The sequence below is a fragment of the Hippopotamus amphibius genome, chromosome 5, assembly GCF_030028045.1.
Source record: "Hippopotamus amphibius kiboko isolate mHipAmp2 chromosome 5, mHipAmp2.hap2, whole genome shotgun sequence".
Lineage (NCBI taxonomy): Eukaryota > Metazoa > Chordata > Mammalia > Artiodactyla > Hippopotamidae > Hippopotamus > Hippopotamus amphibius.
Genome location: NC_080190.1, coordinates 77,075,361 through 77,092,331, shown reverse-complemented (window position 1 = coordinate 77,092,331; position 16,971 = coordinate 77,075,361). Strand labels below are relative to the sequence as shown.

The 16,971-nt window shown below is 40.5% G+C and overlaps 1 protein-coding gene across 11 annotated transcripts in view; it reads left to right on the top strand.

The window, feature by feature from the left end:
* CSGALNACT2 (chondroitin sulfate N-acetylgalactosaminyltransferase 2) overlaps window positions 1-16,971 on the top strand; it is a 62,216-nt gene that overhangs the window by 40,397 nt on the left and 4,848 nt on the right. For 7 of the 11 annotated variants that reach the window (XM_057734696.1, XM_057734692.1, XM_057734694.1 and 4 more), the window contains 2 exons: window positions 2,772-2,853; window positions 7,671-16,905. In XM_057734696.1, the coding sequence (XP_057590679.1) occupies window positions 2,772-2,853; window positions 7,671-7,963 (375 nt within the window). In that variant the 3' untranslated portion in view covers window positions 7,964-16,905. The remainder of the gene's footprint in view (window positions 1-2,771; window positions 2,854-7,670; window positions 16,906-16,971) is intronic. The other 4 variants (XM_057734691.1, XM_057734686.1, XM_057734690.1 and 1 more) reach the window with 4 other exon arrangements.

Below are 16,971 nucleotides of genomic sequence, written 5' to 3'. Positions count from 1 at the left end.
TCTATCAGTTCCGTGTCCTAAATCTTTTTACTCCCATCAATTTTTTTTCTTTCTGTACATACCATGATAGCCTATACCGCCAGCTTCCCATTCCCAGATTATAACTGTTGCCTCTTAACCAGCTTCCCTGCCTCCATTCTTGCCTTCTTACCTCTTCTGTCTTACCTCTTCTCTTTTATCAGCCAGAACGATCTTCCAAAAACATCATCTGATCGCTCACTGCTTCTGCTCCTGCTCTTCAGAGAATCCCCGTTGCGATTAGGATAAAGTCCAAACCGTGTGACCAGGCACATGTAGTACTTTCTGACCTGGCTCTGCTGATCCCTCTAGGCCAGGGGTCAGCAGTCTGCAGCCTGCTGCCTAGTTTTGTATGGCCCATGAGCCAAGAATGATTGAAAAATATTTTTAAAAGGATAATATTTCATGGCACATGAAAATTACCTGAAATTCAACTTTCAGTGGCCTTAAAGTTTTTTGGAACACATCACATTCATTTGATTATTTATTGTTAATGACTGCTTTCACGCTACAGTGGCAGAGTTGAGTAGTTGAGACAGAGATTCTGTGTTCTACAGAGCCTAAAGCATTTACTCTCTAGATTTTTATAATAGTTTCCTGAGCCCTGGTCTACATTCTTGGGCACCTCTACTTCTGACGTCAGTGTTGAGTCCCACCATCTTTCACCCACAATGCTCTCTCCCATCTCAGGCCTTTGTACAAATTGTTCTTTTGCCTGGAACTTTCTCCCAGCACGTCTTCTTTCACTTGGCTAACTCCTGCTTATCAGATCCCAGCTCTAACTTCATTTCTTGGAGGAAGCTGTCTCGGAATGCTGCAGTTTGGGTGAGGTGCCTCTCTCTCTCCTTTCTCTCACCCTCCTCACATCCATATCCTCACTTCCCTCCTTACCCGACTCAGACTGTATGGTCATTCACATCCACAGCCTCTTTTCTGCTATACACTCACCTCCTTCATCCCTCACTCCTTCCAGTGTTTTCTCTTAGAACCCCATCCTGGTTGAGGGCAACACTGTCAGCCAGGCCTCAGAGCAGCAGAACATGGAGAGTGAGAAACACACAGTCGCACTGCATGGCAGAGCTTTAAATACACGACCACAGGCCTCAGGGGTCCCAGACTGCCCCTAAGTCCTGTGCCTAACTCTAGTCCACGCACTCCTTGTCCTTCAAGCCAGCTCCACAGTCCTTTTCACGCCTCCCAGCAACCCTCACCACTCCTCCCTTTCCACGTATCCTGCTTGGTATTTCACTTTGAAAAGAGAAGCAGTCAGATGTTCGCTTCCTTATTCTCCTGTCACGAGACCCATCGGCCTCACTGGCACTGTATCGCATCCTCAGCCTCTCTCCACTCCCAGTGGAGGAACTGTCACGTCTCCTCATAAGGCCAGCTCGTCCTTTTGTAGTGAACTAAGTAGAGCTCATCCCTCACTCCTGAACAAGGACGCCCCTTCAGCCATTCTTCACTCTCTCCTGTCTTAACATTTTGCCTCTTCTAGATCATTGCCATAAGCCTACAAAAATACTGTAATACCACTTATGTTTGAAAGATGTAATAGCTGTTTCTTGACCTGGGGCCTCATTCTTCTTGCCCTTGTTTTCTGAGGTCTTGCCACCGTTGTTTCTTTACTGTTTGTCAAACACTCCAAGTGTGCTTCTACGTCAGAACCATTGTACATGATTCTGGAATGATCTCCAGATATTTGCATAGCTCACTCCCTAATTTCACTAGGGTCCTTGCTCAAATGTTACCTCCTCAGAGAGGCCTTTTGTGGCCCTTATATCAAAAATAGGCTTTCTATCTTGCGTTATCTTTGGCCTACGGCATCTTTTTTCCTAGCAGCTATCACCACTTGAGACCCATATTTATTTATTTGCTATTTTCCCATCAAAACGAGGGCTCTGTGGTTGCAGGGACTTTTTCTCCTTGCTTCACTGCTGGGTCCCAGCTCCCAAAACCAAGTCCAGCAGATTAAACACATGAGTGTTTGAATTTATGAATTTAAAAAGGAGGTTTATCAAGCTTTAACTTTTGCTTCTGTGGGCTCAGTATCATCAAAGCCCTGATTTTCTTTGTCTTTCTCTGCTTGGACTTCAGTGGTGACCACTCCATTTTAAAGCTGGTTTCTCTTGTGGTGGGAAAGGACTGCAGCAGTTCTAAACTTCACATCTATAGCCTACACCAGGGGTTGGCAAACTTATTCTGTAAAGAGCCACATAGAAAATATTTTAGATTTTGCTGGCCATACACTCCCCGTTGCAACTATTCACCTCTGCCATTGTACCATGAAAATACCGTAGATAGTTTGTAAACAAATGAGTGTGGCTGTGGTCCAGTAAAATTATTTACAAAGCCAGGTGGCCTGCCAGATGTGGCCTGGAGGCTGCAGTTTGCTTACTCCTGCCCTACACCATCCAAAGAGAGCAAGTGTCTTTTCTAGTAGCTCTCTCAGAAGAATGAGGGGGCTTTGTTTCCCAAAGTTCCCAACAATCCTTAGTTTTAGCATGTTGGCCTGAACTTTGGAAAGAAACCAACAAGTTAAACTGAAAGTGGTAAGAATCCTGTGCTCATGGGGATCACTGTATTTTTGTTGGTTTTATAAGGATTTAATAGTGTAAAGGCACGTGATCCATTATCAGTCACATGAATGACAGGAAAAAGTATTATTTGGAAAATATTTTAATTTGTTTCATTGTTGATTGAAACTAGTTCTAGTTTTTGAAGGACTGAATTGAATTTCGTTTTTTAAACTTAAGGTTCACAAAAAGGATTCTGGCTTTTGGCGAGATTTTGGCTTTGGAATGACTTGTCAGTATCGATCAGATTTCCTGACCATTGGTAAGTATACCCTACATTTAAGGATGAGACTTGTAGGTATTTATTATAATACCTTATGGCATTTTTCTAAAAGGTCTCAGATTTGAATGTTTTCCTATTAAATTATGAATGTCTGAGATTAGTTGAAGAGTCTCGAAATACAAAGGGCAAAGTGAATTTATAATTAGTGTCTTTGAATAGAAAAATGAGGTCATAAAGCTAAAATACCCATGTTTGCAGTTGTTTTGAGTACTCTTATAAAAGATCTGTATTTGGTGATGTACTCACGGATTGTTACAGCTAGAAATAATGTTGGATTATCTATTCCATGTTTTTTATTAGAGAGGAAATTACTTTTTCTTTTGAACATAATGCAAAATTCCAGTATTTAAGCAAATGAGAAAAAGCCTACTCTTTCTAGCTCTGGTTGTAGTTGGAGTGGGGGACTTGGAATCATCCACTCCCCTAACCCAAAGCTGACCGTGAAGAGTCTGATCTAAGCTACCTGCCCCACCCCACCATCAGTCTTACCCAGCAAAAAATAAAGCATCAGAGCATAGTGTAAGGAAACAGACTAAAACCTGACTCATTTATTCTGTGTCTCCTAATTCATTTAGGGGCTACCTTTCCACAGCATATTAGAATATATTATATATTTTTTAATAGAATATATTTTATGTATTTTTAGGTCTGTCTTACCTTCATTTTTATAATCAGCCATTTGTTTTGGAAATTCCTCCACCTTTTTTATCTCTATAACAAATGATGGAAAATCAGCAAATAGTAATAAAAAGAATATTAAATGAAACTATTGCCTTTTCCCCTGATTTCTTGCTTAATAAAATAGTAAGGATACATCACCACTTCTGACCTCTGTTGTTTCTCACTGCTCCTTTCTCATTGTTTTTTCCTCATATTTCTATTAGATGTTTGTTGGTGCAGGTAATGGTGTCCCACATTTCTCTGAGACTGTTCTTTTTCCTTCATTCTTTTCCTTTTTTCTACGTCTTGCATAATCTTGATCTATCTTCAAGTTCACTGATTCTTCTTTTGTTAGTTCGGATCTACTGTTGAGTTGCTTAGTGAATTTTTCATTTGAGTTGTGCTTTTTAACTCCATAATTTCCTTTTTTTAAATATGTAATTTCTGTCTTTTTATTAATATTCTCTGCTCAATGAAACATTATCATGTTACTTTCTGTTACTTCTTTAAACATGATTTCTTTTAATTCTTTGAACATATTTATAATGCTTGTTTTGAAATCTTTGGTAAAACTGACATCTGGGCATTCTCACAGGCAGTTTCTTTTGACTGCTTTTCTTTTGGTGAATGGGTTACACTTCTCTATTTCCTTCAATCCCTCTTTCTTTTTTGAAAACTGGACATTTTAGGTAATATATGTGTTGATTCTAGATATTGATTCCCTCTGCCTCTAGGGCCTGTATTTTGTTTTGTCTTTGCTTATTTATTAATTGACTCGGCTTTACTTTTTAGTGAATTCTGTCTCCCCACCCTCTACCTCCCAGCAGTATGAAGCTTCTCATCAGGGCATGTGCAGTCATCCTGGGACGACACTGGGTTTAGCGGAGCTCTCTTTGACTGTCTCTTTCCACGCCTCTGTTGGTGTCACTCCCACCTTTTAGGCTGTGAGGCTGCACTAATCTGCTCGCTGATTTGACAGTGCGCTGGGACACAAATTGCTCCTTAGTCTGAACCAATGAAATTGAACCCTTTTGCAGAGTAGTTTTTGAGGTTTGGACCCCAGGAGAGCTCTTCTTAGCTGCCTCTTTCCCTGCCTCTCTCTGGTAAACTGGCTGGCCTACATTTTAGCTTGCTCTAGTGGGGCTACCAGCCTCCTCTTAATTGTTTACCGCCAAATCTCCACTATTTTCAAGAGCTCCCTTAGGCCTGAATTTCTACACATTCTCTTTCAAAGAAAGTCAGTTCCTTTGGGAAGAGTTCTGGAGCATTTGTTCTTATGGACTGCCTCTTCCCCTGAGAAAAAGCTGTGAGCCTCTCTAGACCTGGGAGTGGAGACAGTAGCACACTTCTCTCAGAGGGACACCCCTGCTTTATGAGCAGGATATTAGGTGGGAGCAGAAGGGCCCCACTCCCTCTTGGAGAGCCTCTACCCTGTGAATGTGCGGTGGGGGACAAAGGGAGCCCCTGCCCTCTCAGCAGCACTCATTTGCAGTTTAGCCTCTTTCATTTGGAACTTCTGTTCCTTTTTCTCTTTCCTCTCCTTCTGGTTTTCCCATTATACCTATGTTACACCTTTTGTAGTTGTCCCATAGTTCTTGGATATTCTGTTTTTTCTTTTCTCGCACACCCCCCGTTCTTCTTTCTCTTTGCTTTTCAGTCTTAGAAGTTTCTGTTCACATGTCCTGAAGTTCAGAGTGTCTTTCCTCAGCCTACTCCAGTCTACTAGTGAGCCTCTCAAAGGCATTCTTCATTTCTGTTACATTGCTTTTTTTTTTTTTTTAATTAATTAATTTATTTATTTTATTGGCTGTGTTGGGTCTTCGTTGCTGCACATGGGCTTTCTCTAGTTGCGGTGAGCGGGGGCTACTCTTCGTTGTGGCGTGTGGGCTTCTCACTGCGATGGCCTTTCTTGTTGCAGGGCACGGGCTCTAGGCGTGTGGGCTTCAGTAGTTGCGGCACATGGACTCAATAGTTGTGGCGCACGGGCTTAGTTGCTTCGCAGCATGTGGTATCTTCCTGGGGCAGGGCTCGAACACATGTCCCCTGCATTGACAGGCAGATGCTCACCCACTGCGCCACCTAGGAAGTCCCTGTTACATTGCTTTTTATCTTTAGCATTTCTTTGTGATTCTTTCTTAGAATCTCTACTCTCTGCTTACATTGCCCATCTGTTCTTACATGCTGTCTACTTTTTCCATTAGAGCCCTTAGACTGTTAATTACAGTCCTTTTAAACTGGTGGTCCTGGAGCTGCAGCATCCCTGCCACATCCGAGTCTGGTTCTGATGTTTGCTCTTTTTAGTTTGTCTGATTTTTTTCTTCATAGCTGAACATGATGTACCAGGTAAAGGAAACTGCAGTGAATAGGCCTTTAGTGATGGTAAGGTGTGGGAGAAGAGGAAATGTTCTGTAGTCCTCTGATAAGGTCTCAGCCCTTTCTTTAGTGAGCCTGTGAGTCTGGACCACAAACTTCACAATCGTTTCTCAGACATTGCCCCCCAGTCTTAGGTGGGACAGAATGGCTAGAGTGGGCTGGAGTTGGGTATATCCCTTCCCGCAGATAGGGTAGACTCTGGTAGAATAGTTTTTCCTGAGGGCAGGCCTTGTTAGGAAGAACAAAACGCTCTGGCATATTTCAGAATGGTTACTTTCTCCCTCCTTCTGAAAGCACTAGGGGATTTTTCTCCAGTCTTCACTGTGAGAACCTGGTAGACCTAGAGGCAAAACTTACAAAAGTGTACAGGCCCCTCTAGAGTTTTCAACCCTTAGACTTTTCCACTGAGCCTCTAGCAATTCATCAATTACAGTTCAGATTTTCCTACCCCAGTACTGGTACCCCTGGAGATTTCTGCTAGTTCGTTTCTTCTCTAATAGTTGTGATTGTGTCTTACCTATCTGTCTCTTCAATTTGGGGAGCAGCAGTTTGCCCTGTGACTTTATTTCCCTGAGGGCCCTGAGAAGAGTTGTTGAGTTTTCAGTTTATTCAAACCTTTTACTTGTTGTAAGGATGGAGTGCTGACTTCTAAGGTCTGTACATGCTGGACCAGAAACCAGAAATCCTCTATTTTCACTATCTACACCATATCTAATCTTTGAGGAGCTTATTCATATCTGTAAGGAAGAAAAGCCAAGATATATCAGACATAGCATTTTCTAAAACTGTGACTATTTAAAGTAATACTTTTCAGAGATCTTAGGATTACTGTCATCCTGTGAGTGTGAAATTAAGTGACAAAGAATTATTTGACAAAAGACATCATTTGGAAACCTAGCTTTTAATTAAAGAATTAATTTTTTCTCCGTTTTTAAGAATCTTTTCTCACTCTTCAAAAAAACTCAGTTTGTATTCTCCATGCCTCTTTAAAGTTAGTTCAGCTTAAACCAGTCTGAAAATAGTATGCTCTAGGTGAGGCTGTAAGTGACGCTTACGTTGCCAGGTCTGCCTGATTCTTTTAGGTTCTTAATTGAGCAGCACACACTTGACCATTTCTTCCTCAAGATGCTTTTCTCAGTAGACAACTGTGATAGCACATCCTTCAGAATTTTCTCCTTCCTCTGGGCCACCTCTCGGTCTCTCTTGCTGGCTTGTCTTTCTCCGCCTGTTTACCCTCTAGATATTGGCATTTCTTAGACCTGGGCCCTGTTTTCCTTGGAAACTCTAATAATTTCGCTTCCTTCTGTGGCTTTAAATCATCTGTATGCCCATTCTCAATTGTATGTGTCCAGCTTGGCCATTTCTTCTGTTTTCCCCTCTGGAAAGTTTTCTGTGACCCAGAAAAACTTGGATCTCGAAGGATAGGAAGAAAACATAATAAAACAGTAATGGTGGTGATATTGTGGGTGATTTATATTCCCTCCTGCTTTATTGGACCTTCTAGAGGTTTTCTGTAGAACTCTGAAGTTTACAAGGTATTCTCAAATATTTACTCTTATTTTGATACTCTCAGCAACAGACCTTGAGCTTCTAGATATCAGCTGGTAACTGGATTTCTAAACCAGGATGTCAGTCCTCTACTTCGGTGTCTTTGGATTGTACCATGCCATCTTATTTGAAGCAGAATGTTTAAATCTTTATCAGGTTTGTCTGTGCTCTGGCTGCCAGAGCACTATTTAATAGTGTGAGTTTTGATCCGGCAGGTGGATTTGATATGGAAGTAAAAGGTTGGGGTGGAGAAGATGTTCATCTTTATCGAAAATACTTACATGGTGACCTGATTGTGATTCGGACTCCGGTTCCTGGTCTTTTCCACCTCTGGCACGAGAAACGCTGTGCTGATGAGCTGACCCCCGAGCAGTACCGCATGTGCATCCAGTCCAAAGCCATGAATGAGGCCTCGCACTCACACCTGGGAATGCTGGTCTTCAGGGAGGAGATAGAGACGCATCTTCACAAACAGGCATACAGGACAAATAGCGAAGCTGTTGGTTAATGTTATCATTGACACATTAGTCTGAACCACAAATCAGCACTGTTTATTTAGCCTTAATTCCAACTCCAAATGCAGTGCCTCTTTCAGAGAAGACATGCTTATCTCTTGTGTTCTTGCTGACATTACTTTAGCAATTTAACTTGGTGCGAGAAGAAAAAGCAAATGTTGCAATGCAGAGTCTCTGTTTTGTGAATATACTTCACTATGGAATCATTGACAAATCAAAATCCGCTGTTTGTTCTAAGAGTAGTTTTTGAGTTACTGTCTGCCTGGCCTCATGTTCCGCTGCGTAGCCTGGTTGCATCTGGGCTGAGGAGTGGAATGTGTTGTGCTGAAGGAGGGTCAGGAGCATCCTGTTCCTGAAGAGAGGGTGGCGTGTTATAGATGGGGTGTGTCGACCAGGGCTGTTCCCCTGCCGACCACTGAGTCAACATGCTTGGTTTTAAATGAAGGTCTGGTCAATTGCTTGAAGCATCCTTTTTCACTGATGCAGAGGATAATTAAATGATACATCTAAAATCCTCAACTAATCAAGAGAAGGCAGAGATAAAAATCCCTCAACTTTGTGTTGCCTAGCCCCCTCAATGTCTGTTTTTAAACAAATGGGTAATAGTAGAAATACTAAGGTGAAAATCTATGACTTGATTAAAAATATAATGTGTTACTAATATATCATCCTGTTCAGGGTTAGGAGTCAAAGTTGCTATGGACTGTTTTGAACAAACAGAAATAAACATGGAAACGTCTTTAACAGAACAGTTAATTATGCTGGAGTACAGGGTACTAGGGGTGTCTGGGAACATCAGTTTATATGAGCCAGGGCTCTGTCAAGGCCTTCTTCTGGTTCAGAGTACATGAGCAAAGCGTGGTGTTGTGTTTTACTTTGTGTTGTCTCATTTAGCCTAGATCCATATGTATGTATTATTCTTTTTTCCTAATATGTTAATTATGCTACTTCTGTATTTGCAGTATTATAATACTTTGAGTTGAGGGGGAGTTTCACTGAAGGGAGCAAAACCACACAATTTAATGAGGCATACCATAAGATCATACTGATTTGAGAGAAGGGGAGGAGGGGAAGGTTGTCTAAATGGAAATCCGAATTACAGAATATTTTAGAGAAATATATAACTTGCAGATAGAATGATGTTTTAATTGAGGTGTAAACTATATTAATGCGACAAGACAAATAAGAAATAATATTCAGATACAACTGTACTGTTATTTTATCACACATGGATCTTTGACCATAGGGTCAGTTGCTAGATCCACAAATGGGAGATATGGTGAAAGGCATGCATAGATTTTTGAACTTTTGGCTTTTAAAAGGGACCCGTATTGAATTCTTTCTATTTGTATATAAACTCCTGAAAATTCATAGAAGACAAATCATTACTCTTTTTGCTCAGTAAAATCATATCATCTGAAATATTATAAATCCCAAATTTCTTGGTGCTACGTGAATTCAGTTTTACAATAACTCTTAATGTTCTTACAAGTTTTAAGTTGGAATTGCATTTAGGCCTGGTTTTTTAAGATGTGTAAAATGTTATCTGCAAAATTATTCAGGCTGTTGTCTCCTTTTATATACAGTTATTTATCGTGAAGACCAGTGAATTAAGGTATTTAAAGTGAGAGAACCTAATTATTAGTTGCAGCTTGTTTTTTGACAGAATCAAATGATTTTTTTTTCTCCTTTTTTTCTAAAACAAGCTTTTAATTTAAAGATGGAAGTTAAACAATGGAAACATTACTATGCTTTTGACAGTAAACGGTACCAATAAAGTATTTTATTACCAAAAGCTAAATGAAAATGTGATAAGTTAGTTTTTCTGTTGTAGAATATCACAAATACAGAAAAGTGTATGACATGTAAATGTGTACTTTAAAGAATAGTAAAGCCAGCACCAGTGCACCAGCTATTCAGATTAGGATATAGAACATTACCAGTGAAAGGCCTCTGTGTGCCCTTTCTCGATCACATAACCTCACTCTCTCCATAATAGTCACTATCCTGATTTTTGTGATAATTTTTTCACTCATTTTTCTTCACAGTTTTCCCAACTACGTATGTATCTCTACCCAATAGACTGTTTTGCCTGTTTTGAATTTTTATGCATGTTATTTCATTATATATTCTCTAACTTTCAGTATTATGTTTTTGAGGTTCACTCATGTTAATCTCAAAATTAATCCATTTTCATTACTGACTAGTATTCCACTGAATGAACATACTACAGTATTTATTCTACTCTTTATAGATATTTGGATGTTTATAGTTTTTTTTCTTTTTTTTTGGTTTTCTTTTGCTATCACAAGCAATGCTGTCATGAATACTGCAGTGTGTGTCTCTTATGAGTGTGTGAGAATTTCTCTAGGAGTAATGATGCGAAGTCACCGGTTGTGTGCACATTCAACTTACTTTCCAAAGTAGACCACCTCCAGCACTGTAAGAGATTTACTTTGCATCCTTGGCAATACTTAATTTTGTCAGGCTTATTAATTCTTGCTAACCTAGTGGGCTTTAGTGGGCTTTAGGTATGAATTGTAATTATAATTATAATTTTCATTTCCAGTCTTTTTGCCCATTATTATAAGTTCATAGGAATTCTTCACGTATTCTGGGTACCAATTCTTGTTGGTTAAATGTTTACAAATATCTTCTCCCAGGATGTGGCTTGTCTTTTCCCATTCTTGATGATACTTTTTGATGAATAAAAGTTAAATTTAATGTGTTTAATCTTTTTCCTTTATGTATTCTTTTTTATTATTTATGAGCTCATAATAGCGAAAGGTATCTTAAAGCTATTGTTCTGTATTATCTTCTGAATACCTCATACATAGCTTTGCTTTTTCCAGCCATAAAAGTGGAACAGGTTTTGTGTATGATGTGAGGTAAGGATTGCATTTCACTTTTTCCCAGCACTGTCTTACTATGAAGTCCATATTTTACCCACTGATCTGCAAAACCACTCTCATCCATCAGATGTCATACACGCACAGGTCTAATCCTGGGCTCTCATCTGTTCAACAGTTTAGGCTGTTTCAGCACGTCATCATATCACAATCTAATATTACTGTAACTTTATAGAAGTTGATATCTCTAAGAGATAGTCTACTCACCCTGTTCTTAAAGATCATCATGGCCATTTGTAGCCTTTGTACTTTTAGAATAAGCTTGTTAAATTTCACGAGAACTTTTGTGACTTTTATTAGAATCTCATTGAATCTATATAAGATCACTTTGGGGAAAATATACATCTCTTATACAGAGCCCTCTGATCCTTGGACATGACATTATTTTGGTCTTAATTATCTTTCAATTAAGTTTTATACTTTTTCACATAGTGAATTTACATGTATTATTTTTTTAATTATTTTTTCCTAAATAGTTTGCATTTTATGCCATTGTAACTATCTTTTATTGTATTTTTATTGTCTGTTGCTCATATTTAGAAATCAAACTGATTTTTGTGTGTTTTTTTGTGTTCAGTAACCTTGCCAAACCTTGCAAATTAGTTCTAATAATGTATTTCTAGTTTCTTTTGCATTTTTTCTGTTATACAATCATAGCTATGAGTAGAAGTTTTGTTTCTTTTCAATTTTTGTATCTTTAACTTATTTTTCTTATCTTACCGCGCTTGTTAGGATTTGTTGTGCAGTGTTGACTGGAAGTGATAATAGTGGACGTCCTGCTCATATTTCTAATTTCAAGGGAGACATTCTCAGTGTTTCATCAGTAAGTATGGTATTTGCTGTAGGTGTTTTTATAAATACCCTTTATTGAGTTAATAAAGTTACCTTCTATTATAACTACTTGGCAAGTTTTTATCATGCTTAAGAGCATTTATCAAATATTTTTACTATATCTATTGAGATGCTTATATGATTTTTTCCATCTTTAATATGTTAAATTGATGAATAATTTTCTGAAGTACCCTTGCATTCCTGGGGTAAATGCCAGTCTGTCATGATGTAGTATATTCTCCTTATACATTGCTGGATTCAGTTTGCATGCATACACACATATTTATTTACATATCTATATATTTCTGTGTGTGTGGGTGTGTATATGTATTTTTTTTCAGGTGTTTTTCATCTGTGTTCATGAGTAAGATTGCCTATATATACTTCCTTTCTCATCCTTGGGCTTTTCTATTAAGGTTTTGCTATCTTATAAAAAACTTAAGGTGTTCCTTTGTACTCTGTTTCTAGAAAAGTTTTGTAAGAGTGTCATTATTTTTTCCTTTAATATTTGACAAAACTTCCTGAAAGCCACCTGGGCCTGAACTTTTTTATATAGGAAGATCTCTGATCACTGGCTCAATGTATAGAACTGTTCAGATTTTCTATTTCTTCTAGAATCAGTTTTGATTTGAGTTATTTTAGGTAAGGTGCACTTTTCTAGGCATTTATACTGACAAATTTGAAATTTTAGATGAAATGTACAAAATTGTTTGCCATTTCTTCTTGCTATCTGTGTAATATGTACAGAATCTACAGTGATAGCCTCTTTTTCACTCCTGATATTGTTTATTTGTACCTTTTTTCTTGAATAACCTTGCCAGGTGTTGGCAGATTTTTCTCAGTCCTTTCAAATAACTGACCCCCTACCAGCCCCACATGAAAGATCCAGTTGCTTCACATCTCCCCAACACAACATTTTCAGTTTTTAATTTAGACTTTTTAATTTGGGTGTGTACAATTATCTCATTTTGATTTTAGTTTATCATCAGGGAAATGATGTTGGGTATCTTTTCATATGCTGTTGGTCATTTGGATATCTTATTTGTGAAATACCTGTTCCATTTTTTTGCCCTTTTTCGTTAATTGGCTTTTTTTTTTTTTTTTTAATGATTTGTAGGAGTTACTTCTATATTCTGGATATGAGTCTTTTGTCAGATTTATATATTGCAAATATCTCCTCCCAGGCAGGGGACTGTTTTTCATTCTCTTAATATTATCTGTTAATAAGAAAAAGTTCTTAGTTTTAATAAAGAACAGTTTATCACTTTTCTTTCTTTTATGGCTAGTGATTTTGGTGTCCAATTTTAAAAACCTTTGCCTAATCCAAAGTAAAGAAGAAATGTTTGTGTTTTCTTTTAAATGCTTCATTGTATATTGCCTTTCATATTTAGATCTATGATTCATATGGAAATAATTTTTATATAGTATGCAGTAGGAGTCAAGATTCACCCTTTAGAATTTCTTTTAGTGAAGGTCTTGATAGCAAACTCCATTTTAGTTTATAAATATCTTTATCTCATTTAAGAAATATTTTTGAAGGGTTTAAAATTCTAGATTGAGAAATCTTCTAGCACTGTCGACTTTAATAATATAATCAGTTATTTTACCAGCAAAAGTGAGTTTATTTGGGAATAGCCAGCAGGTTTATTAGGGAATATCTTGCAATTCAAGTTATGTGAACTGCGGTGGACCATAGGCAAATCAGAAAACAAGGAAAGGAAACTTGCTTCTCTAGGGTGAAAGGGGGACCTGGGATGGACTATATTAACCAAAGGGTCCATTGGAGGAAACTGGGAGTTCAGAGTATGGCAGCTTCTCATTGGTGGGCTTCTGTAGTCTCTGATTGGCTGGGTTGTCCTAGGGGAGAGAGGTTTTCTTCTTCCTAGTTGGTGGTAAAGCAGGTAACACCTTCCTGTGATGGAGATGTTTGCTCCCTCTCTTCCTGTTTGGGGTAATTGATGTTGCACAACTGGGTATGAAATTCCCCCTCCAGGCCTGTCCCAACTCTGACTCTAGCTGAGGCTTCTTTAATTCCACACACATTGATCTTACTATCCCACTGTCTTCTGCCTTCAGTTATTTCTGTTGTGAAGTAAGCTATCAGCTTAACAGTTGACATGCCTTTGAAGGTAATCAACCATCTTTTTCTCTGGCTGTCTTTAAAATCTCTTCTTTATCTCTGTTCTGTATCACTATGATATGTCTGTGTGCAGATTTTTTTTTTTTTTCCCCTGATCCTGCTTGAGAATCTTTGGGCTTCTTGGATTGCTATCCTTTACCAATTCTGAAAGATTCTCAGCTATCACATTTTCATTGTCTCTGCTTCATTTTCTCTCTCTTTCCTTCTATAACTGGTAACACGTTAAACCTGTTTCATATTTATCTAATCTTTGTCTCTCTGTGTTACATTCTGGTAATTTCTATAGAATTTTGTCTAGATGGATTTGGGAAAGAACCAAATAGAGCATTTAGAAATCCAGCAGGTGGGTTTAACAGAATATTAGATACAGCTGGGGAGAGACTTTTTAAACTGGAATATAGGTCAGAATGTTTGCTTCTACTGAGTAACTTAGGGACAGTACCAGTTCAGGGCCGTGTTAAAATTCTCAGCTTAAAGTTTTTTTGACCAGTGTGATTTGTGCTGCAAAACTTTGTGAAACTCGCTGACTTGTGGTTTTAAATTATTAAGGGTGAATTTTCCCCATCTCCATTCAGTGCTGAGATTCAGAACGGGCAGTCTTCCTTAATCCCCTTGGTGGGATTGGAGAAGGGGCGTTTTATTTTAAGTTCACTGAGGGGTGGCTCTTTGGGATGTCAACTTTATGGTCCGGGGTCTCCTGTTTGACCTTTCTTCTTGAGCAGGCTCTGGACTTCTTCTCTGTCCCCCTTGTGGATTGAAAAGTGAAGCTCTGGGTTTCTGCTTTGACCTAGATGTTACAAGTCCTGCATAAGTTTATTCGTCAATTTCAGTAGGCAGGCACTTAGTCTTCCACGCCGCCAGAAACAGGCAGGCGCTTAACTTAAACTTTCTTACATTCCTGACAACACCGTTCCCTTAACATTGCTGCTGAAGATCCCTACCTGAGAGTCCTGGGTGTGTTGAGATAGACACATGTGGAGGGTTTGGGCAGCAGCCCCTCACCTTCCTCCCAGTATCACGACTGCCTTTTTGAGAATAAAGATAGAAATTATGTTGGCATGATCTAAGGTTTCCAACCTATAGGTGGGTAGGAAGTTTTTCATTTAGAAAGTAGTTTTGAATCCTAACTTTGTGTGAATTTTTTCTCATATGTTTGTATATTGGTTATATTTGATACTTAAGTAATTCTTTGGTGATGTTAAAATATATTTGTATTGACCAGGTTTTGAGTTGTTCTGTTGAGAGGGGTGCTTATAATCCTTTGCTTCACTTTTCCCAGAAGATTCCTCTGTCTGTGGGGTGTCAGGGGTGCCACTGCTGGTACACAGCTAACACCGCTTCAGATGAAGCAGGTGTTGCACTTTCTGCCAAATAACATTACAGCAACCCATGAGATCAAGAGTATTGTTAATTCCATTTTAATGATGGAAAAACGGAGGTGTCCGAGGGTACCCAGCTGGGAACTGGAAACTAGGGCTCAAATCCAAAGAGCTCTTGATTCCTTGCTCTTTCACTTATCCTGTCTTGCCTCCCTGAGGAACGTGACATACATTTTACAAATGTGTAGGTGTGGTAGGTGTATAAAAATCTTACTTTTGTCACAGAAGTCTTTATGGCATTAGTAGAGCATCTTAGCTTATCTTCCTGTCACATGCTATTAACAGGTTTGTCCCTGAAACGTGTATGTAAAGTGAAAGGTAGCCCCTGGTCATCACATGGAGTTAGGAACCACATACCACGCTGGTCACTGGCCACACAGCTACACGCTGAGAGGCTTCTGCGCAGAAAGCGCTGAGACTCAGGTGCGTGCGGCGGAGGCAGATGCCAGCAGTGTGACGTGGAAGGTGGGGCAGGGCCCGAGCAGCACAGCGCCGCTCGCCAGGAAGTTGTAAGGAGACCCAGAGGACGTGTGTGAGAATGGGGTGGCAAGGGTCCTGCAGGAGGTGCGCGTGCACGGCATGTGAGTCTTGTGTCCAAGCAGCCACGTGCCCCTGGGGGAGGTGGCCTGTGAGGGTGGGCGGGAGCCAAGTCCCACAGAGCCTGACCTGCCAGGAGAGCTTCTCAGGCTTGCCTGGGCTCCCCCCCCAATATGTTTCCCGTTGAGCAGGGCTGCGCTGGGGCCGTGAGAACATCTCAGACAAGTTCCCACGTTGCTGCTGCTCCGAGGCGGGACCCACACCTCGAGAAGCAGCGGCTGGAGGGGCGCCGCGTGGGTGAGGGGCAGTGCCGTGGCTGGCCAAGCCAGCGCCCCGTGGCCCCCAGCTTGGCTCCGCGCCCCAGGCACAGACCAAGGGATGTGCCGCCCCTTCTTCAGCTGAGGTAGGTAGAAACTTCCAAAAATAACTACCAAGAAAGTAAGGATGCCATAGAATGCAAAGACGTTAAAAGTGGTGTCACTTACCCCAAATTCACTTCGACACCCTCACAGGGGTCCTCTTTCACTCCATAAACACCTGAGCACCTACTGTGTGCTGTCTACTCCACAAAGCACTTGAAGGGGCAGCAGGTGAGGAGGCCCCGCGGGCCTAGCCTTCTGTCCAATACGGTGGCCGATATTTAAACGTAAATAAGGCTAGAAGTTCTGTTCCTCAGTCGCACTGGCCACATTTCAGTGCTCGGTCCCGCTGCGTGACTAGCAGCCACTGCGTCGGATGGTGCAGCACAGGGCGCCTCTCCTCAGGGAGAGCGTCCTGCTGGGCGGCGCTGCTCTCACGGGCTGCGTTGGCTCTGAAGGAGCGGAGTCGGGCCTGGTGAGCCGCCCCGAGCAGACCTCATCCAGCCTGGGCACTGGTGACAGGGTGGCCACAGGACAGGCAGACGAGAGCAGTTCTCAGTTCTTCTCCTTCAGTGCCACAAGCTCGCGCTCGTGTGCCCCTCAACAAATCCCTTTCCTTTAGTGCTCCTGAGGGTGACCCATTGAGACAGAAGGAGAACCAGCTGCAGAAGGACGTCAGCAGGCACTCCCCAACGTCCCAGCCCCCGAGACCCCCGGCGCCCGTGGACACCAAAGGTTCTCAGTAGTTCTGCAGTAAAGGAACCTTGACAGTCATTTAAGGTAGGCCTCCTTGAACTTACATGACCATGTAATTCAAGCTGCTAGTGACATCTTTCTGGATCTTTC